Here is a 21,942-nt window from a genome sequence, read left to right on the forward strand (position 1 = left end):
ATTAAAACCCCATACAAAAATGTAATACGGCGTACAGTCAAGTCAAGTCATCTTTATTTGTACCGTATAGCCCTTAATCACAAAGAGTCTCAAAGGGCTTCACAGGTTATTACACAGACTATTTTTTCAGACTATTATTACACCATACACCATCCCCTGATCTGGAACCCACATGAGGGCAAGGAAAAACTCAAAAACCTCAACATGAGGAAAATGAAGAAACCTTGAGAAGGGACCTCACATGTTGCATCCCCCTTTCAGGATTACCAGACAGTAAAGGATGTTGCAATCCCAAATAATACAGAGATATTGTCCAAGAAAAGTATAGGTTATTCATATGCTATAGAATAGAAGTGTGTTTTAAGCTTAGATTTAAACATTTCCACTGAGGTTGCAGAACGGATCTCAGGGTACACAATTTGAAATGATCAAAAAGTACGGAGAAAACGTATGATATGACAGGTATGCAGAGGTATGCGTTTCTTTATTAAATCTTGTTTTTGCTAATGCGATTCCAGCATACTGTGATTTAAGCGGCTGATATGAATGGTTAAATGTTGTTTAAAAACTTAAAATGATGATATCAAAGTTATAATAGAATAGAATAGAATAGAATAGAATTGAAGGGAATATAATAGAATAGAATAGAATAGAATAGAATAGAATAGAATAGAATAGAATAGAATAGAATAGAATAGAATAGAATAGAATTGAAAGGAATATAATAGAATAGAATAGAATAGAATAGAATAGGATAGAATCGAATAGAAAAGAATAGAATAGAATAGAATAGAATAGAATAGAATAGAATAGAATAGAATAGAATAGAATAGAATAGAATAGTCATTGATAACAACCTTCTGTACATTTTTTACAACAAGATTAGTCCTCTGGGATACAAAAGAGTAAAAAAATGCCATATGTATAGAACATAAGTTATTCTCTTTGGCTACATGATTATGCAATATATTATTGTACTGTAGGCTATACTGTATTTGTTTGTGTGCAAATTGTCTGTTGGAAAATATTTTTATATTTCCTTTGTCTGTTGGTCCTGTTCAATAATTAATCAATGAAACAAACAATTCATTATAAAATTAATGTGATTATATAATTTCACGGACGATCCGTACATTTGTTTTCATTCTTGTAATTCAATTTCATCTCATCATCTCATCTCATCAGCCGTACCGCTTATCCTCATTAGGGTCGCGGGGGGCTGGAGCCCATCCCAGCCATCTCCGGGCAGTGGGCAGGGGACACCCTGAACTGGTTGCCAGCCAATCGCAGGGCACACAGGGACAGACAACTCATTCGCTCATTCACACCTATGGACAATTTGGACCGGCCAATTCACCTGAAATGCATGTTTTTGGAATGTGGGAGGAAACCGGAGTGCCCGGAGGAAACCCACGCAAGCACGGGGAGAACATACAAACTCCGCATAGGAAGCCTGGAGCTGGATTTGAACCCACGACAGGTTCCCATGACATGAACTGTGCCGCACAAGCGCTAACCACTGCTGCCGTGCTGCCGTAATTCAATTTGGATAATCATTAAATATTTTGGACTTATGTTCTGTAAATTTCACGAATATAATTATTAACAAATGTATGTATTATTAAAATCTGAAATGTTTTTAATTGCTGTCTCTGCGGGTGATTGCCCCGGAAGTAGTCATTGAAGGCGGAAGTTGAGCTTGCGGCAAGTGGGAACCAAAAGCAATGGCGGGGGATTCTGCAACTGAGCTTCTTTTCTTAGACACATTTAAGCACCAAAGCGCAGAGGTAATCCTATGAATTATTTTATTGACTAAAACATCTCCATGCATTTAACATTGGTATTATTTGTACACGGGAAAGCTTGCACAGGAAAACCCATGTTAGCATGCTAATATTAGCATCGTCTGCACGGGGGAAACATGATCAATAACGTTATTATTCAAATTGATCATCTTAGTCATTCTGTTTTTGTATGTATTTTTATACATAACTTAAATCTGAGTGGTTTTGATAAAAATAAAGAACTTCCTTTGGAGCAACTTGGGTTTGTTTACTTGCGATCCGAGCTGTTCGCGCTGGCATGTTTGAACGCACTTGTTTACATTTTCTACCATTATGTTTATTTTCCATCATATTCAGTTTACAAACGTGGATGTGGTACGCTTCCCCTGTGTGGTGCTCATCACAGAAGTCCGTGTCATTCCTCCTGGAATTAAAGCACACAGCAACCTACCTGAAAGTAGGGCATGCGGGTAAGATCCAAGTTATCCCTGTTGTTTACCCGGTGTCTCCTTTAGTCATAAGCGTGTTAAAGATGGGCACATTTTCAGATTCCTAAATCAATCACTTTATTGGTGATTAAAAGTACATATGTTTCATTCATCTACATAATTTTTGTGGCACATATACCGTCCTTAAATATATGCTAATATGACAGGTTTGTGAATTTTATATCACTCAGATATACTGCATACACATTAAAAACATTTGCATGTTTCATCATTTTTTTTCTGTATTTGGTTGTGTGAATCAGGTCATGTGACTATAGAGCGCACCTGATTATAAGGTGCAACCAGTACATTTTTAAGGGAATAAGCATTTTGTACATTCATAAGTCACACTTGACTACAATCCACATGTGCCTACATTGAAACATGAGATATCAACAAAGAAAGACTTTACACAGTAAAAGTTTTAATATTATACAGTACCTTAGTCCCTTTAATGTTCCGATGGCCTGCCGGCGGGCTCTGGACTTTTAATAAACATACGTGTCTGTACAATGTCACTAGTCACTGAAATTAGTCACGTCACATATCATTGCAAAGCCTTAGTTCTTCAAGACATAAATTCATTCAAGATATGATTGCCATTTCCAAATATACTCATCAGAGAAACATCACGTTCAGTCTGAAAGAAGATACCCCAGAAATATAAACCCGGTTTAACACATGAAATTGCGTCCCCTGGCCGTCATCAAATCCGTTGAATGTACGCAAAGCGGTTTTACTATTCAAATGTGTAAAATATTTATTCAAAAACGCAATAATGCCGACATATGAATAGAAATCCGCCTTAAATGTGTCTGCTCCGTTGGACGTTGCTTCTTGTCATTCGTTTGTTTTCGGCACATTATTTCCGTTTTCAAATAAAAAATAATGGAAGTCACCCCTCCCTTTTCGATTGACACCTTTGATGAGGGTCTGTTCATGCTAGTAGTATTAACCCACAAAGCACAAAGTTACACTAAACATGCATCTTCTTTGACACATAAATTCCACCTCTCTCACTCTTATCTATATTATTTTAAAGTATTTGATTTTGCTTTATTTTTGACAGGGGCGTGTAGATTTTTCAAGACACTGTGCTTATTGAGACAATTCTTGAAAAATGGAATAATGTTGTAATAAAACACCCTGAGCGTACTTTATTCTTTTTATTAACACGTTTTTTTATTTTTACCAGCACGTCATCTGTTGTGGGTAATAAATAGTTTTAAGCCCATACCTATTCTATGTTGACAGGATACCAGTTACATGATTTGAAAACATTTAAACATGTATCATCTGTGTCATCGATAGTGTGCTTGGCTTTCTAGGGAGACATCTCCTCATGCCTTCCAACTGGAACTTTTCTTTAATAATGTCCCCAAACCCAACAGCGCAACCTTCAACAGACTTGGCAGGTAAGGAACACCCTTTTGCACAACAATCATTTTGTTTGGTTTCTTAATATTTATGAAGCTTTCGTCATTGTGGTTTATGGTTCTCAGCTAAAGCTTCTCTAAGTGTTTTGAAATGCAAATGACAGTCTGACCTGTAGAACCAGTCACAGTAGCATCCAAACCCAGTTTTCAGAGGACAGTTAATGTGTGCGTGTACATGTGTACCCACCCATGTTCAAGCTTCTTTGTTCTTGTTTTTGTAAACCTGTCCCACCAGAAACTCAAACCCTACCCTTGGTGTAGCTGTGAATGACATAGCACTCATCAGTGGTCCCCAAATAAGAGTTATTTGAGGAGATGTTGTGTAAATATGGCTTGGGATGTGGTTAGGAGTATTTTAACTATGCAAATGGTTTGTAGAGTTTCTTATCTTTCTCGAAATAATTATGAGAAATATCCTTATGTTTTATGTGTTTTGTTGATTTTACTTAAGTCTGGGTGCAGTGAGTAGAGTAAATTCTCGCGCGTGCTCAAGGTCTTCCTTAATTTTAGGATGAAAATGGTGAACGTAAGAAAAGGACTGACAAATACAGTCTAAATGCCAACTCCTACCCCCCAAAAATATGAAAAAATAAGAGTTTATCCGAGCGCTTTTAGAAGAGACATGTCGCGCCACAAAAGCAGCTTGACAGAGGCTGCAATAATTATTTCTGCCAGAAAAAGGCATTAGCAAGTAGAATATTTCGAATATAGGGAAACCACCTTTACAGAATAATATTGGGATTGAGCAGTGTTTTAAATTGTCTGGCTGGCCCCCCTTGGGGGGCGTGGGTGAGTTAGACCTTAGGGAAGTTTTTTTTTAACTTTCAAAAGAATCAAGTGCAGTAGCACCTCCACTACAGTAGAGAGCAGGGGCACTTTCATATGCAGTGTTTTGTTTACATTTAGCCTTCACGCTGTACATACAGCATGGAGTATAAGCAATTGAGTATGAAGTGTAGAGATGAAGTGGATCAGACCCTCAAGTGACAACATTAAAAAAATAATTAACCCGGATAAGAAGACAGACTTCTTTGGGGGGGGGCGCAAGAGGATTTCTTTTTCCTAGGGGGCTGATAATACTAACTTAGAAGCTGTGGGATAGAGTAACATTCACAGACAATTGTACACTTTTGTCAGATTAGTATCTAGTCTGATTACATAGTGCTAGAATGCAACCATTCATATCATGGAACTTTCAAAAATACATCATAGTAATGGAGTACAGCAAAAGGAATCTATAATTGTGAGTCAATGTATGGACAGAGTATTTTAATAATCCCGTCTTGCTTTGTGTCTACAGTCTCGAATATGATGAGAACAAGTCAATTGTGTTCAAGCCCAGTGGAAAGGTGAGCTGAATTAGAATGTAAACACACTTAAGTTCACATGAAAAAATTGTAATCACTTCTAAAATATATATACGTGTGGTTTTACTGAATTAACTTTAATATGAACATAAACAAGGTGATTCCGTTTTTGTTTTCTTTTTCTTCCGATTTTTTGTTGACATCGTCTGGGTTGAAATTGACCAATATTTAGAACTGCTCATTAATCTTCTCACCTTTATGTGATCAATATTCAGGCCAGAATAAATGTTGTCTTTAGAAATGTCAAATGAAAGCTGTTGAAACCGCCATGTGTATTCGTGTGAAGATCAACACAGATGGCCTGGTTCTGCGTGGCTGGTATACAAGCCTGACGCTAGCCGTTTACGGGACAGCGGCGCGTTCACATGGACACGAGCAAGGTTCACCTCCACCGCCACCTCCCCCACCGCCTATCCAGCTCTGTGGGCCCAAGAGACTTTCTAAACAAGGTAGGCATATTTAAAAAAACAACATTGAGAATCAAGCAATTTATGCTTTACAACGGTGAATGTTTTGCTATTTATAGAGTGGGAAAAGGATGACCAGTACAATGGCAGCCCACCCAGACCTGCACCCAGAGGGCCTCGCACTCCACCTGGACCTCCACCACCTGATGATGATGACGACGACCAAGTTCAAGTATCAGGATCAAGCAGTAAGTAATATAGCGTCCTTCTCTGTTGCAAGTGCTCGCTGCTGTGTTCAGAATCATTTTCAAATCTTCTAAGTGATAGGTTGTTGGGTTTTTACTATGCTTTTATAGTATCACATTTTAGAAATGAGCGCCACAGTCAACAATGTCCTTTCAAGCTATTTATCAAATGCCAATAAGCAAATAAAAGACAAACAAGAGTGGTGGTTTACTCTGCTTCTAATCTGTATGTAAGATAACTTTTTTTTCCTACCGATATTCGAGAACAGGCTGCTTCTCCAGAGCATTACCGGTGAGCAAGATTATATACTTTTTAATTTACTGTATTTTTTTAGCAATATATACTGGGGAGAAAAGGTCCTAAACCACTTGCTGATTATTTTGCGGAAGCCAAATATTAATGCTCTTATTTTATTCTGGATAACAAGTTTAAGATGCCGTAAAAATTTGAAATATAAAACATACTGAATGCTGTCCTTATTTTACTAGTAATACGGATTAAAATATTGTAAGATAAGAAAATGGTTTTTAAAATAAACAAATATTTAAATGTATTTGTTTTACAGTGGAAAACATGTTTAAAATGTATTAAAATAAGAACATGTTGTACTTGAAAAAAGCAAAAATGGTCTGATCATGGAAGGTGATAGGTAATTTGCCTCATTTTAAGTGTTATCATTTATTGACATTTTTTCCACTGATCATCAAATACAAGGTTACAATGACTTTAAAAAAACAACTATGATAAATTGATGTGATTGCTCTTTCTGGTCATTGTAAGAAATGTTTTTAGATGGAAAAAAAAGGCTATCTGCCATCCATCCATCCATTCATTATCTGCAACGCTTATCCTCAGTAGGGTCGCAGGGGTGCTGGAGCCCATCCCAGCTATCTTTGGGCAGTGGGCAGGGGACACCCTGAAGTGGTTGCCAGCCAGTCACTATCTGCCAAATTAAATTATGTTTTTCCTCATTTTACTGGAGAAATGGACACAAATTTTGTAAACCAAGAAAATACGACCAAAAGTTACCCAGATGTTTTCTTAAAAATTTTCAAAAAATTTTTGCAATGTCAAAGACCAACAGTTGTCTGGAAAAGTCATTCTAATTTCCATTTTATTTTTTTAATTTCACCACAACATTGTACACTTCTCTAAAAAGTAGTGTTTGTTCAGAAAAAGTTTTTTTTTTCCTTCATTGTTAGTTCAGTCGGACAATTGCAGAGTAATATTATTTGCTTTTTTTTATTCTACTATTTATTTTTTCCGGACATTTTCAACATCTTACCTAGTGTGTACTATTCTGTGTACAGTAATGCTAATTGTTATTCACCCTGGTCAATCCTGGAAGGGGGATTACCACATTTGAGGTCCTTTCTCTTTTTTCCTCACACTGAAGTTTTTGAGTTGTTCCTTGCCCGCATGCTGGTTTAAGATCAGGTAATTGTGCAATTGTGTAATTGTAATCCTGTGCAGTCCTTTGAGACATTTTTGTGATTAAGGGGTATATAAATCAATGTGACTTGACTTGACTACCCTTGATGTTCTGAGATGTTTGATTTCCATCTGGCTAAATGTCACCCTGACCGTTGTTTCAACAGTGGGTATGGTCAAAGACGAGCCCCGTGTGGGCCGCGAGGACTACCTGGAAGCAGTGTCACCTGAAAGGTCGCTGGCTCCCGACGAAGCGTACTCTGACGCCGAACACGAAGAGGGTGAGGATGAAGAGGAGCAAGAGGAGGAGGAAGAAGACGTTAGGACAGAGGGGAGTGTTCCAGAAGATGAGGAAGATGATGAGGGTGAGGACGAGGAAATGGAGGAAGGTAGGGGTGTTGTTTGATAGGCGAGGTACTTTCCCAAATCTCAAATGGACGCAAAACTTAAAACCACTTTGAAGTCCAGTAGCAAGCTTTCTCAAGTTCATCGCACTCATGAGGGTGACATGAGCTAGCTCCATTTCAGATTGGGGGAGAAAGACACATTTGCTGTGGCATGCTGCTTCCAGCAACACCTTCATCAAATCCAGGCATATGATCAGGAATCATTATGCTTTGAAGTGAAGGTGATTTTTGACCCGCATGTTCAACTGAGCCTGCATGCTTGAAAGTGAAGCTGACATCAAGTCTGGTGAAGGCTGTGTTCGGAATCATCGCCTATTTATTTTGCAAATAAAGAAAAATCGGATTCTGTGCTTTTTAGATTTTTAATAGGAAAAAAAATCAATGCAACAATACATGCATGTGCTATGCTTTAACTGGACTCAGGAGAACAACATGTTAGTGGAAAGCAGTATAATTTTTTCTAATGGGGGTACACAGGGACACAGATAACACTGCCAGTCAAACTCATCAATATTTTATACCAATTGTTGGTAGTGTAAGTAGGGACTAATGGTATAATTGTGAACATGGCCACAATTGTATTCTTCAATAAGATAAGGACACTATGATCCGTTAATTATTTTCATTTTTTTCTAGTAAAATATTTTGGAACCTTTATGTTAAACCTGTTAAAGTTTTTAAGCCTTTACTTAAAAGTTAAGTCAAATGCTCAAGCGTTGAAACTGAATTCATACTTAAGTTAAGCTGTTTTTAATGCAGTGTTAATGCTTTAAAGCTCTTGATTTAACACAACCACAAAGCCTTGAGTTTGAAAGCTTTTACTTTATACATTTATACAGCTCATATTTTAAATGTTAAGTTTAAAGTTAACTAAACACTCAAAAAAGGAGAGAAGACACCAATGAATTTGGAACCTGCAACAAGCACAAGAGAGTACAGTACAAAAACTCTCATAATGCGATATTCCTACATGTTCTAAAGGTCTTCTCCTGAGGCCAAAAAACAGCAACATGATTGGCCAATACCGCCAATTTTGTCAACATTGCTTAGTCTTCTTCAAATCACAAACGACAGTGAGAAAATTTTCAAATCAACGAACAACCTGTGCATCATATGCAACCTCGTTTGCAGGTGTCCAATAGTAAAAGCCAATCTAATTTATATATTGTAAGCAAGCAGAAAAAAACTTGTTAATAAACTGCACAACAAATCTCTTCTTTTGTCTAGGTGATGACGGCTATGAGCAGATTTCCAGCGACGAGGATGACCTGGATAACGGCACTTTCAAGCTGCCTTCTTTTGATATGGACTACACACCCGAGGACCTCGCATCCGTTCCACCAGTCCAGTTCGACCCCTACGAACGAGAACTCCGACCGCTGGTCTACTTCACCCCTCCATACAAGTCACACTTCGACACCCAAGTCGAGAAGCCCGTCGTGGAAGAGCCCAAGGACTCTATTAGCCCTGAGGGAGTAGCAGTAGGAGAGGACATTGATGTGGTTGTGCAGCTGAAGGAACTGCTTGGAAGCGTCGGGGAAGACCGAGATGTCCGCTGGGTCACTGCATTGGAAGAAGCATCGGGACTACTCGCCAAAGGCTCGGCATGCCTTATGAAACAAGGCGAGCGTGTGGTCATGGAAGAGCATGTCAGTCTTTTAGCCCAATGGGTACTCCAAGCATTAAGTATGGATATTGCCCTAACGCAACAGATAGCACTGAACCTGAGACAACTGAAAGCAGGTGCCAAGCTAGCATCATACCTTGCGGAGTGTCCGCTGGGTCTGAAGCTGCTGCTCCATGACGGAGCTTTGGATGTGTTGTTGGATCTCCTCCATCGGGATCATGTGTCCTCAACATTGAAACTGAGTCTTTTGAGGGCACTTGATGCTCTGATCAGTTCTCCTGCTGGGGTAGAGGCTTTCCTCGACCCTGGCGAGTCAGAAAAGAGTGGCTATCAGGTTTGGATCCTTTTTTAAATTACAAAAAGAAGGTTGCGATTGTCATTTTTCATAAATAGTGTAAAAACTGTGAAACACTCTTTCACAGCGCTTAGTGCAGCTTTTCTTACGGGATGAAACGGTGAGGGTGATAACTGCTGGTAATGCCATCCTTCAAAAGAGCCACACGTTTGAGGTACTGCTTGACCTCCGGCGTACAGCAGCAGCATGGAGTGAGCCACAGCAGGTAGACACCATTTGTGTTGTCCTTAACAAGTTGAAAGTAGAATATTTCCTCCATTAATCGTCTGTTAACAATGCCCGAGTTCAAAGAGCCCTTGTGATTTTTCCCACTGCTCCTCTCTGGTTTCATCTTACATTAAGCAAAGCTGTTTGGGGCGGAGGAATGGGGGGATAGTGGTTGTTTGGTAAATTAATGTTTGTCCCCGCAGTTTTTTTTGTTTCTATTTGTTAGTGTTGCATGAAAATGGTGAAAGGAAGAAAAGGCCTGTTTCAAGTTCAGTCCAAACGCCAACCCAAACCCCTAGAAAGATGAAAATTAAAAAAATTATTCAAGCAAATCCAAGAAATGCCCCTATTTGCAAACGCAACATAAGTATCTTGACAGATGCTGCAATAATGACACAAGCCAGGAAATGGCGGCCACAAGTTAAAAAGTTCCTGCAGTACTCTCAACTTTTTACAGCACAAGTTAAACTTGGAGTTAAATCTTGAAGCTTTAATACTTTCTCTTTGAAGTAAAGCATTTTTGAAAGTATTGATTTCATGACTGAATATTATTTTAAATACAGTGCTCATTGTTTTAGTTTGCATTGAGAAATCAATTTTTGTTTACGTTGTGGATAATCTTGTTATAATAAATGCATGAGACAATTTATGAATTATTAAGATAATTATATTTTTTGTCATTGTATCATGACTAACAGTTTCAAAAGACCCTATTTTATAAGATATAATTCTAAAACAGAAACGTCAAAAACAAGTACATGATGGATAATTTTAGGTTTGAAATGAAAAGCTGTCATTCAGACTGACAGTCGTGGATTCCAGGAAGCTACTGAGGGTTTGTGACTTTGCAAAATGTTACTTTCTCAGGAGGACATGGACGATGCTGACACCCCAATGGAGGAGGAGACAGTTTTGGGTTCCTCCGCTGTGAGTGAAGCAGAGCTCGATCGGTTGGTGGGTACCTTGGAGGAATTATATCAGCTTCTGGAGACCGCCCCCCACTGCATGGTGCAGCCCCCAGGAAAAGCATTTCCAACCTCTGTAAGGATAACAGGACCACAGGAAAGGGACGATCCTTACCCTACGCTTTATAGGTAGGTCTGTTCAGATTTTGTTCCAAGGATTTGTCAAAATGTATTTGAAGGGTTGAGGTTGACTGATCATCTTCATCCCCAGGTATTTACATGCTTGCAATTTCCTGGAGAGCACTTCTGTGGTGTTGTCCGCTGCAGCAGCGGCTGGACACTTGGGCATCACCCAAGCTGTGAAAGAGCTTCTCCGCTTCCTGTCACTAACACAGTCGGGTTTGCTATTTCTTCTCGCCCAATCCACTCCCACCAACTTACTCCTGCGCCTTCTTGCATCCGTGTCTGAAAACGAAGGGGAGGAGATGGCTTTTGGGGCAGGGGAGGCAGCTCTCAATGGGCCCGGGTTCAGCGAAGAGGGCTTTGGTGTGTGGCTCATGCAGGCCCTGCACGCTCTCCAGGGCATATCTGAGCTCATGTGCCACGTGACCTCAGGGGGGGACAGAGGAGTGGGCTTGGATGAAGGTGACAATCCGGAGGTCCTGGCTATGCTCCATTCGCTCTATCTAATGACCTTCACTTCCACTGGCCGCAGTGCTGTTGCACACGTTTTTAGTTTGGAAAACAACTTTTCCTGTCTGGTTTCACTGTTGCAGCACTACAGCAAGGAAGCACATAGGTGAGATCCTCATGGCCCAAGGCTTTTTATCATTATTTTTTTTTCTCCAGTCTGACTTTATACAATCTTACATACATACTTTTTTTTTTTTTTTTTAGTGAGGCCAAGACTCGTAAGGCAGTGACATATAATTATGCCTGTATGCTCATCCTACTGGTGGTGCAAAGCTCATATGAACTGCGCATGATGGAGCAGTATGCTGTTCCACTGCTAATCGTAGCCAAAGCTGATGAGACCAATGCCAAGTTACAGGGTAAACAAACCAAATGATGGATTCACATTGCTTCATCTATGAAGGATAATTCATTTTTCCTAGTTCCACTTAGTTGTAATAATGCTGATTTTTAATCTTTAGAGCTGAGCAAATGGCTGGAGCCTTTGGAAAAACTGCGGTTTGAGATCGGCAGCATTTCAACACTTCTAGATTACGTCAAGCAGGTAAAGAACTCCCTTCAAAAATAAGGTTCCACTGGGGGAAAATGAGGGTAATTCTATTCATTATTTTTTACTCTACTAGAAAATCAAAAGTACTGAGGATAAGCGGTACAGATAATGAATGGATGGATGGATGGATGTTTATTTTAACCACATACTAATGATTGATATTTCATTATACTCATTAACATTTGAGTATATTTCTTTCTAATATTGGTATATTTTAACTCGTTTTTCTAATAAGATATTTGGGATTGATGCATATATTTAAACCTGCTTTTCTCATAAAATAAGATTAATAATACTTGAAATGATCAAAATGATCTGTAATGGTAGTTAGCAGATTATTTTACGATTAATTTTTTGTTATTTTTTTAATATTTGAAATGAGCAAAGCAATTTTCCAGAGGAGAAACAAAAATCGAGGTAAAGATTAGTAACATACTTTTATAACATTTTTCCTTCAGTTTTTTATTGGACTGGTGCATTAACAATCAAAATAAACAACTAGATTAAACCTATATGAAGTATTACAGTTTGACCTATCTCATCTAATAACAGACCCAAGAGTCATTTCTTCTACTGCTGTCCCAATGGAATGCGGGATACTGCTGGCATGTCTGGACTGCTCAAACATATCCCTGCACAGCTGCATAAAAGTGAAAGTGCTGCATATCATTTTTATGTGCATTTTCTCATGTATTCAGAATGTGGAAAATGTGTTGACTCCAGAGGGAACTGGATTGGTCACTGCTCTGAGGGTGATCTGCCACATTGCTTGCCCCTTGCCTCCTGTTGGAGGTAAATAATAGACTAGTTTATGCCAGAGGAAATTTTTCTATAATACTTCCATTTAAGGAATTCTTCTGTGACAAAAATGTTCCCATATGCAATTCTCCTCTTATTCACCAGGTCAACAAAAGGACCTGAAATGGAATCTTGCCTGTATTCAGCTGTTCTCTAGTGAGGGTCTGGATACATGCGTGCGCATTCTGCAGAAGTTGTGCAGCGTGCTGCTCCAGCCATGGCGCTTGCATGGAAACATGGGCCCGACACCGCAGCGCTGCACAATTTTCCATGTCTGCATCAGCACGCTGCGTTTACTGCGCACTATGCTAACTGAGCTGCTCCGCGGTGGCGCCTTTCAGTTCAAGGACACTCGTGTGGCCAATGTGTTGGTCATGCTTCATATGATCGTCTGCTCCATCCCTGCTTCGGGGCGACTGGACTGGGAGGAAACCAGGGTGCAGGCTCTGATTGTTGATGTGCTTCTCACTTTCACACAATGTGTCAATGAAGAGGTATGTGAAGTTTGAGAGCATGAATGACAATGTTTCAGTCTGTTTGTCTTTTACAACATAGAATAATCGTTTAATCAAGACACAGACAGAAAAATCAAGGGCTGAAGCTCCTGTTCTTTTTTACATACCATTTTTCAAGAAGAAAACAGAAAAATGTTCAAACTAGACACATACATGACAACCAATTCAGAAAACAAATTAAAACACCTTTTCTATACCGTATTGTCTGGACTACAAGCTGCATCAACTGTATTTACAAAATGATATACACGGTTCAGTAGAATAAAAAATCCAGATGTTTGTTTTTAAAAACGAGTTACTTAATGCATGTACAGAGCAATTTTGTACCGTATAAGTGCCTTTAGAGTATGTACCTGAACCGAATAGTCTCCAACAGTGCCTTTTATTATTTATTGGTTTTGCTGGAAATGTTCAAAAAAGAAATCTATTCCAAACTTTGATCATGCAGACTCTATATGGGTTTTATGATGAAAGAGCAAGGAATTGAAAATAGTTAAACAGTAGGTAATTCTACCAGCTAAGAAAAAGGAACTACAGTAATCCCTCAGTTATCGCGGTTAATGGGGACCAAAACCACCCGCGAAAAGTGAAAATCCGCGAAGTAGCGACGCCCCTTCAAAAATGCTTGAAAAAAAAAATATCATTATTATTATTTTAATGATTATTATTTATTTAGACCTGCGAAGCTCTGAACCCGCGAACGTGGAACCATGAAGTAGCAATGCCCCTTCAAAAATGCTTTAAAAAAAATAAAAAATATGTATATATATATATATATTTTTTTCAATTATTTAATTTTATTATTGTTATTTTTTTAGACCTGCAAAGCTCTAAAACCCGGGAACGTGGAACCACAAAGTAGCGACGCCCCTTCAAAAATGCTTAATTTTTGTTTTAAATTATTATTATTTTTTTATTCTTTTATTTTATTATTATTTTTTGGACCCGCAAAGCTCTGAACCCGCGAACGTGGAACCGCGAAGTAGCGAGGTCCCACTGTAATACTTATTCCCATTTATTTTTAATTTCTTATTTTCAATTCTTTTTAGTTAAAAAGAATTTAACGCTTGAAAAAAATCCGCCACATCTTTGTGTTTGCTGCATGGTTGAAACCCTAAGTAAAAACTAGGGACTTGCAATCCAGAATTGACTATACCTACTTGACAATGCCATGAAAATCTTATTTATATTTTGTTTTTTTGATACAGGTGACACATACAGAGGAGACACTGGCCACTAACACGTGGTCATTGATGCTAAAAGAAGTTTTGGTATCCTTACTGAAAGCTCCTGAAGGGCTCTTTTCTGGTTTGACACTGTTGTCCGAGCTCTTGCCTCTGCCCCTTCCGATACAAAGCACTCAGGTATTTCAGCTAGTTACAATCAATCAAACTTGTTTTTGTTTGTTTTTTTAAAAATACCTTATGTTTTTTGCTGCTCAGGCATTGTCAGTACAAGACGTCGCCGTGGCCCTAAACACGAGAAAGCTTTGGAGCATGCACATCCGGGCCCAATGGAAGGTGTTCTCTGAGGCTTTGCAGTGTGTGTGCGCCACTAGCTGTCCTCCGCTCTTGGCCATTCTCAGGAGAGTGTGTCTACAGCTGGCGGACTTGTCTTCTCCCACCGCAACACTCATCATGAAGACTTTGCTGGAGTTGCTGATGGAGGAGTTACAGCCGTGAGTGAAGGGCGCCAATGTGTAGATTTAGTATGTTTTGTGATCAGAAAATTACAGCTCAATATTCATCCTGCAGGACAGAGGAGAAACGTCCCTGCTGGGGTCAAGTCTTGCGTCTGCTTTCTTTGACCGACGCACTGGCATCACAAAGAGCTTGTAAATGTGCCACGTTACACCTGCTCTCTGGATCGGTGTCCGGAGACGAACACCTTACCGAACTCTTCCCCTCGCTCCTGCTGCTTTTGGTACCACCTATTAACCACTCCTTGCAGCAACAGCAGTGCAGTGAACTAATGGGAACAATATTACAGTCACTGTGTGACCAGGTAAGCAATGTTGGAGACCCCTCCTCTTGTTATTGTATCGGTGAAGTTTTATTTTAATCGACCGATCGTTTTGGTAGCATGTTTGCAGCAAAACAAACTTTGGGTTTCTTTGTTCATAGCCCACCACTAAACACCATTTTGACCAAAATACAGTACAGAAACAAATGAGCCTTGCTTTCATTAAAACATGGAATCAATATTTTTTCTAAGGATGTGTAAGCTACTGTAACAAGTTGCAATGCTTGAACATTACATCTGCGGGGGCTATGACTGCTTTAGCCTATAGTAATCCGACAGAATTCCCACAATTTCATCGAACGTTTTGTCCTTAGGTTTGAGAGGCTGAACTAAATTTCTAATCAGTCTACTGTATGTGGAAGAGCCAACAGAGCTTACCTGTTTCTCTTCATCCACTTCATGTGCCTCGAAAAAAACTTCCACTCGCTCGACATAAGCTGTCCATTGTTCATTTTCAGTATTGAATTCATCCGGTTCGGCGAAACTGGCCATCTTCACTGCACACTACAGTCGCTTTTACCTCATCACCAATTATGTGCTGTATTGTAAATGATCTCACACGTTGCATGCTGTTAACTACATTTGCTGAACACTTGTCATTTGTATTACAATTCAAGCATGCCGCCTTTTAGACATGCCCAGTAACACTTCTACGGCAAGCCCCTAAGCCCAATAAACCACATGTAGCTTCATTTTCCAACTTCCATTTAATATTATATGCTGTACTTTGCACAAAACATGCATTTCATACACAATGCCATCTTTTCTAGGACATTTCTCTGGTGATTTCCCAAGGGGCTGAAGGCTGTGTGTCCGAGGTGGAGCAGCTGGCCAACGCGCTTCCCGGACGAGAAATGCTGTCATCCATTTGCAACTCCTTGATGGAGGTTTTGGAAAATAGGGAAAGCAGCGCGCCTCTTCTTCTTACCTGTATCAGGACTCTAACATTCCTCACAGAGCACGACTATGGACTTTACCATCTAAAAGTGTAAATAACACTGCAGTTCTGTCTCCCATAAAAAACATCTTTAGACCTGTTTTCCTTTGTGGTACAAATTTTCAGAGCTTTGAAGAAGCACAGTACAAGCTTGTTCTCCCTTTTGAAGAAATTAGTGTTTCCCTTCAACAAAGACTCCGCTGACTTGCTTTCAGCTTTGTTGGACTTCCTGAGACAAATTGTCATCACAGAACCAGTTGTAGGTTTTATACAGTCCACATCCATATATTTTTAAGTACCATCTTGTAAGTGAAAGTTTATGCGTATTCTAGTGTCACGAAGAGGGTCACACCTCCGTGGAGGAGCCATCTTTTGTTCCTCCTGCGCGGTTGCTAAGTGGAGCTGAGATGAAGGCTCTCCTGCAGTGGGAAAAATCTGACTCGCATCCTCTTATGACTTTTGAGAAACAAATCGAGGTATGAACAATCTCAGCTCTCGGTATAGGATTCCCGCGTCGTTTATGTGGATTCGATTTTATGTGTGTTTGCTGTTTTTCTGGCAGAAACTTTGCAAGGAGGATGATTCGCTGGAAACCATTTTAGAGAATGTGACTGCCCTGAAACATATGCTGGAAGCTGCTGTAGATGAGCCTCCTGCAGTTGATATCGAGCCCGTGTTGCCAGCGCCTGAGACTCTTGCTATCCAATTTAATCACAGGTAAGGAGAAAAAAATGTAAATGCATTTTCACTTGTAATAAAAATACCAACGTTAACCTGGAAAAACATTTTTATTCTCTATTTTTCATCAATAGGACCGTTTTTATTCTTTCTGAAGCGCTTGATGAACAACTTAAAGCTCTTTGGTTCTCTCCTTTCCAAACAGAGGATATAGAAACTGAACTTGACATGGTGAGCACACAATTTTTTCACGAAATTAATTGATTTACTACAAGTATGTCTCTTACTTCAGGGATGGGCATACTCTTTTGTCGCAGGTCTGCATTATGTTTAAAAATTTAGCAGTGGCCAGACCACGAAAAAATTACAGCGTCACGAATAGTTGCAGACATCTACACATGCAGCTTAGCATGAGCTTTGATATTTGTTTATGAATAAACCACTTCATCGAAATTATTTTTGGAACACACCTAGGCAAATATGTGCTTTTTTGTGCACCAAATTTTATAATGTGCATTGAAAGTTGGCCATGGTACATAAAAAGGTTGTGTGTGTTTTTTTGCTACTTTTTCCCTTTTTGTTTTAATAATTTTCTGTTTTTGTGTGTTTGTCAGCCCTCTCGAGGGATATGACCAGGGTAGATAGATACCATTGAAAACTCAAAATGCTTTAATGCTGGCTCCTTAGTTTTTTGTGTGAAATGTAATAAATATCTTGATACATGAAGAGATATTGGGACAAGATTTTTTGTCGTATGTACCGTTTTCCCCTTATAATGTCATGATATGTTTACCATTTTTATTTTGTGGGCTGGAATAAAAAGGCTGACAGGTTGTATTTGGCCCATGGGCTGTAGTTAGGCCACCCGTCTTTTAGCATACAATGTAAACGCTCCTCCACTAGATGTCAGAATAATGCCATCCATATACTGTATTTATTCATTTATAATGCACTTTGTTTAACCTAAAAAAGAACTCAAAGTTTGTGTGTCAGTATTTAAAAACAAGATCTGTTTGTGTAATTAAATGTCGGGGAGCGATTATCAAAAAATGTTAACATTGCAATGAGTCAGTATCAATGCGCATAGAAATGAGCAAGACTGTTTTTGCTTTTCCTAGGTGAAAGTGGATCTAGTGTGTTTGGCTCAGGAATGTTGCCCTGAATTGGACCTGAAAGCAGAGTTGGAACGCTCTTTCCTGTCGGAGCCGTCTTCGCCAGGCCACGCCAAAGCTCAAAAAGGCTTTCGATTGGGGAGGCACAAGCACGAGACTTTCATTACATCAAGGTAGTACAAATATTACCAACTTTGCTGAAGTGGTTTCAATACCCATCGGTTGAATGATTCTCACGTGTACTTGCAGTGGTAAATCAGACTACGTGGAGCCTGCAAAGAGAGCACACATCATGGCGGCACAGCGTGGCCGAGGTGGTCGAGGGGGGTTAGGACAGAACTTCTGTCGACCCCACGACATCTTCCGCCAGCGCAAGCAGAACACTTCCCGACCACCCAGCATGCACGTGGATGATTTTGTGGCAGCCGAGTTTAAAGACATTACCACTCCAATCGGACTTTTGCCTCCTAAGCGGCCTCTAAAAAGCTCCCCCAAACTACCTACTAGAGGACTTTTCACCAGCAACAGAGGGAGCAGGGCCACCTTCCACAATCAGACTCGCTTTTTCACGCCACCGCAGCCTAAGAGTGTTCTACTCTCTGGTAAGCACCTATCTCAGGTCCATATTTTACTGCGGCTGGGTATTGTTGCTAAATTCTTAAATAAATCTGATTTTATTCAAATGTAAGGTGTATTAGAGGTGTCATCAAAATAAGTCAATATTTTCTCTATCAAGTATGTGTTAACAATGCCCAACTGAGTTCAAAAGAGCCCTTGTAGGTTTTTTCCACCTCACCTATCTACTATTATCTTTTAGCAAAGCTGCTCTGCACAGAATACATTCGGTAAGAGGAATGAGGGTTGGTGTAGGGTTGCGGGGAATTCTTTCTTTTTTTCTTTTCTGTAGTAAAATTTAGAATGTTGATTCGAGAATGATTAAGAAAGTACCTGGTAAAAATAATTATTCGGGTGAGTCCAAGAAATGCACATACTTGCACACGCGTAATGGAGCCTGAAAGCCTGCAATGATGACACAAAGTTGGCTGGCGCGAGTTAAAAAAGTTCAAAATTCCATTACATCTTTTTTTTTTTTTAACTTCAATTCATTTTTTATTCAGTTCTTCCCAATATAATCCAAGCCAAGATGAGTTATAATTTCTTTCTGTCCAAGTTTAGTTTTAAGTTAGTTTTAACTTGAACCAGCTTTTAAACTTGAACATATTTTGTTTGTTTGTTTGTACATGATTCAATTGTTTGTTTGTTTGTACATGATTCAAATTGAATCTTTTCTTCCGGCGCCGTCACGAATGGCAGCCACTCCAGCAGCTCCCGTGTTATTTTCGATTGTTCTCGATTGTTCTCAGCTCAGGGATGCTGCTGGAAATGTGAATTTCCCTTCGGGGATGAACAAAGTATCTATCTATCTATCTATCTATCTATCTATTTTAATGGCCAAAGACGAGTGAGTAGCTTCAAACTTTTAACGGTGGGGTGCGTAGTTTGAGATTTTCTTAAAAGGTTTTGTATTAAATATTTTTTTCTATTAAGTATGTGTTAACCATCCTTGCACGGTGCACCTTAGGCAGGGGGAAAGGAAGGGTGAGGGTGGAGAGCAATTTCACGCGCATGCTCGCTGTCTTCTCTTATTGAAAAAGGTGAATGTAAGAAATTGACTGTTTCAACTATAGTCCAAATGCCAACCTGATCCCGAAAAAAAGATTTAAAAAGAAGAGTTTTTTTCAAGGGGGCAGCACGGCGGCACAGTGGTTAGCGCATGTGCGGCACAGTTCTGAGGTCATGAGATCGAACCTTCTGTGTGGAGTTTGCATGTTCTACCCTTGCTCGTGTGGGTTTCCTCCGGGCACTCCGGTTTCCTCCCACATTCCAAAAACATGCATGTCAAGTTAATTGGCCAGTCCAAATTGTCCCTAGGTGTGAATGAGCAAGTGAATTGTCTCTCTCTGTGTGCCCTGCAACTGGCTGGCAACCAGTTCAGGGTGTCCACTGCCCACTGCCCGAAGATTGCTGGGATGGGCTCCAGCACCCCCGTGACCCTACTGAGGATAATCGGTGCAGATAATGGATGGATAATGGAGTTTTTTTTCAAGGGCTTCTAAGAGAGTCACGTATTTGCACGTGCAAAACAACCATCTTTACGGAGGCTGCAATGATGATTTCAGCCAGTAGATGGCATCATTAAGTAGAATGTTTTGAAGTTACGGTCACCTTTAACTTAAGTCAACTTGAGTTAATGAGTTAACGCTTTACCTTTCCAGGCACTTACATAAATATTCATATGAAAACTCCATTCATGTTTACAAACGAGGACCTGAATAAAAATGTGCAATTTTTGTTTCTGTTAAATAATTTTATTTTTGCAAATGAGTGATAAAAATAAATAAAAATGATAAAACTTCAGAATTAAGAGCAATACTTTTACATTCCTGTGTAAAAACAAAAAAAGAAAAACCTTCAAAATGTTCTTGCAAATTTGTAGGAATAAATGGTTGATGGTTGTATTAAACAAATCAAAATTTGTTAAGGAAGATAAATATAGATATTGATCAATAAAAATATTGGTTGATTCATTGTTTTTTTTAAACCTAGTTCTAAAATTTACAATGGGTCGATAAATCACTTTCTATTAAAACTTAGAAATGGTCATAATGTCCTGCACTTGCTTTCAATTGTTTTTAATATCTCATTATAATCCACAGAGGGTAACCGATGTTTCATGGTTCCACAGGTAACTACCCCCGCAGGGAGGGAGGTCGAGGTTCTTCATGGAGCGCCCAAGTTCCTGCTGTCACTCACAGAGGAACATACAGTGAACCACGCGGAGGACAAACCAACTTCACTCGTGGACCTTTGCCTACAAGACAACTCCCTGCAAGTAAGGCATCACAAGGGTTACTTATAAAACACACAAATGAAGTGACTGAGCACTGTATGAATGCCTAAACTTCTCCTTCTGACGTCCTTTCCTATATTAAATTCCCAGATCCATATCGCTTGGCCCCACGTGACCGTGCACCACGCGGCAGAGGCGGCACGGGACTTTCGTGGCTAGCTGCAGGAGGAGGAGGCGGCGGCGGCGGCGGCAATGTGGGAGGCAGTGGAGGAGGAGGTAGGGGAACCCAGGTGACCAAATTCAGCGGAGGTGGAGGGAGCGGAGGGGGGAGAGGCCGCCACGTCCGCTCCTTCACCAGGTAAAGGCACCTGGGCATTGACTTAAAGCCTGCAACGGCTCCTAACGGACCAATCAGATTGGAAAGGTTTCTGTAAGGATCTTTGTGTTGTTTTGTAATAACAAGTGGTGATCAGAGAATAAAGTTTGTAGTCATTGAGTTTCTGTTTCTTGTCATAAATAACAACAATGAAACAAAAATGATTGCCTTTAATCCTCATACGCGCTCACATTTTCCAAATCGGGGCAACCGAAATTTCCTCAATCGAAAGTATTGAATAAAGTAGTGACTTAAGATGAGTGAGATCCAAGATACAAAGTCCCTCAAATGTTTTAATTTACTTCATTGCAATTTAGCACAAAAAAAGACTACTCTATTAAGTACAAACAAAATGAGAATGTTAATTTTCAAGCAATAGCTTTTTGAACTTAAAACCAATGTTAAAAATGTTCTCAGTCTCTAAGCTCTGCGTTATAAAAATCAGCCCGTTGCATTGCTGAATGACGCTGCCCCCAGTGGCCCAGTCAGTAACAAATCCTGTTGCAAAAGATTCTTGGGAGGTACAATTTGATATATGAATATTCTTTATCAATAACAATATTTTTGTTTTTATGGAGAATGCTTAGTTCATGTGTGTATTGGAAAAACTAATGTAACTGTAAAAATTCAAGTAAAAAAATAATAAACACAATTAACTTAATGAGTGCCATAATATTTAAATATGTTTTAGAAGCATTATCCCTGACCTGAGTGCCAAAACGTAAAAATGTTTGTTTTGTATAAAAAAAA

General features: G+C 39.5%; 1 protein-coding gene across 2 annotated transcripts; it reads left to right on the forward strand.

Annotated features, from left to right (window-relative positions):
- Positions 1-1,675: 1,675 nt before the first annotated feature.
- virma (vir like m6A methyltransferase associated) lies at positions 1,676-21,312 on the forward strand. 2 transcript variants are annotated; one of them, XM_088327195.1, is made up of 27 exons: positions 1,676-1,787; positions 2,142-2,254; positions 3,601-3,687; positions 5,009-5,057; positions 5,362-5,524; positions 5,602-5,730; positions 7,327-7,548; positions 8,794-9,527; positions 9,616-9,753; positions 10,623-10,849; positions 10,932-11,459; positions 11,558-11,712; positions 11,815-11,897; positions 12,602-12,695; positions 12,807-13,195; positions 14,425-14,580; positions 14,659-14,894; positions 14,971-15,220; positions 16,009-16,226; positions 16,302-16,434; positions 16,508-16,651; positions 16,738-16,892; positions 16,988-17,084; positions 17,972-18,138; positions 18,215-18,567; positions 20,712-20,858; positions 20,967-21,312. In XM_088327195.1, the coding sequence occupies exons 1-27, from the start codon at positions 1,725-1,727 to the stop codon at positions 21,176-21,178; spliced, it is 5,442 nt and encodes a 1,813-aa protein (XP_088183321.1). In that variant the 5' UTR covers positions 1,676-1,724; the 3' UTR covers positions 21,179-21,312. The 2 variants fall into 2 exon arrangements, with proteins under 2 accessions (XP_088183321.1, XP_088183322.1); XM_088327196.1 differs by having other exon boundaries at positions 7,327-7,524.
- Positions 21,313-21,942: the final 630 nt, after the last annotated feature.

Source organism: Urocampus carinirostris, chromosome 2 (genome assembly GCF_059441175.1).
Source record: "Urocampus carinirostris isolate Australia breed hairy pipefish chromosome 2, RoL_Ucar_1.0, whole genome shotgun sequence".
NCBI lineage: Eukaryota > Metazoa > Chordata > Actinopteri > Syngnathiformes > Syngnathidae > Urocampus > Urocampus carinirostris.

What these genes read in the sequence shown, in the direction of transcription:
- virma (XM_088327195.1), top strand. Translation starts at nt 1,725, where the DNA reads ATGGCGGGGGATTCTGCAACTGAGCTTCTTTTCTTAGACACATTTAAG. An exon ending in CAAGAGACTTTCTAAACAAG is followed by an intron (nt 5,525 to 5,601) that starts GTAGGCATATTT and finishes TGCTATTTATAG; the next exon opens with AGTGGGAAAAGGATGACCAG. An exon ending in TACAAGACAACTCCCTGCAA is followed by an intron (nt 20,859 to 20,966) that starts GTAAGGCATCAC and finishes TTAAATTCCCAG; the next exon opens with ATCCATATCGCTTGGCCCCA.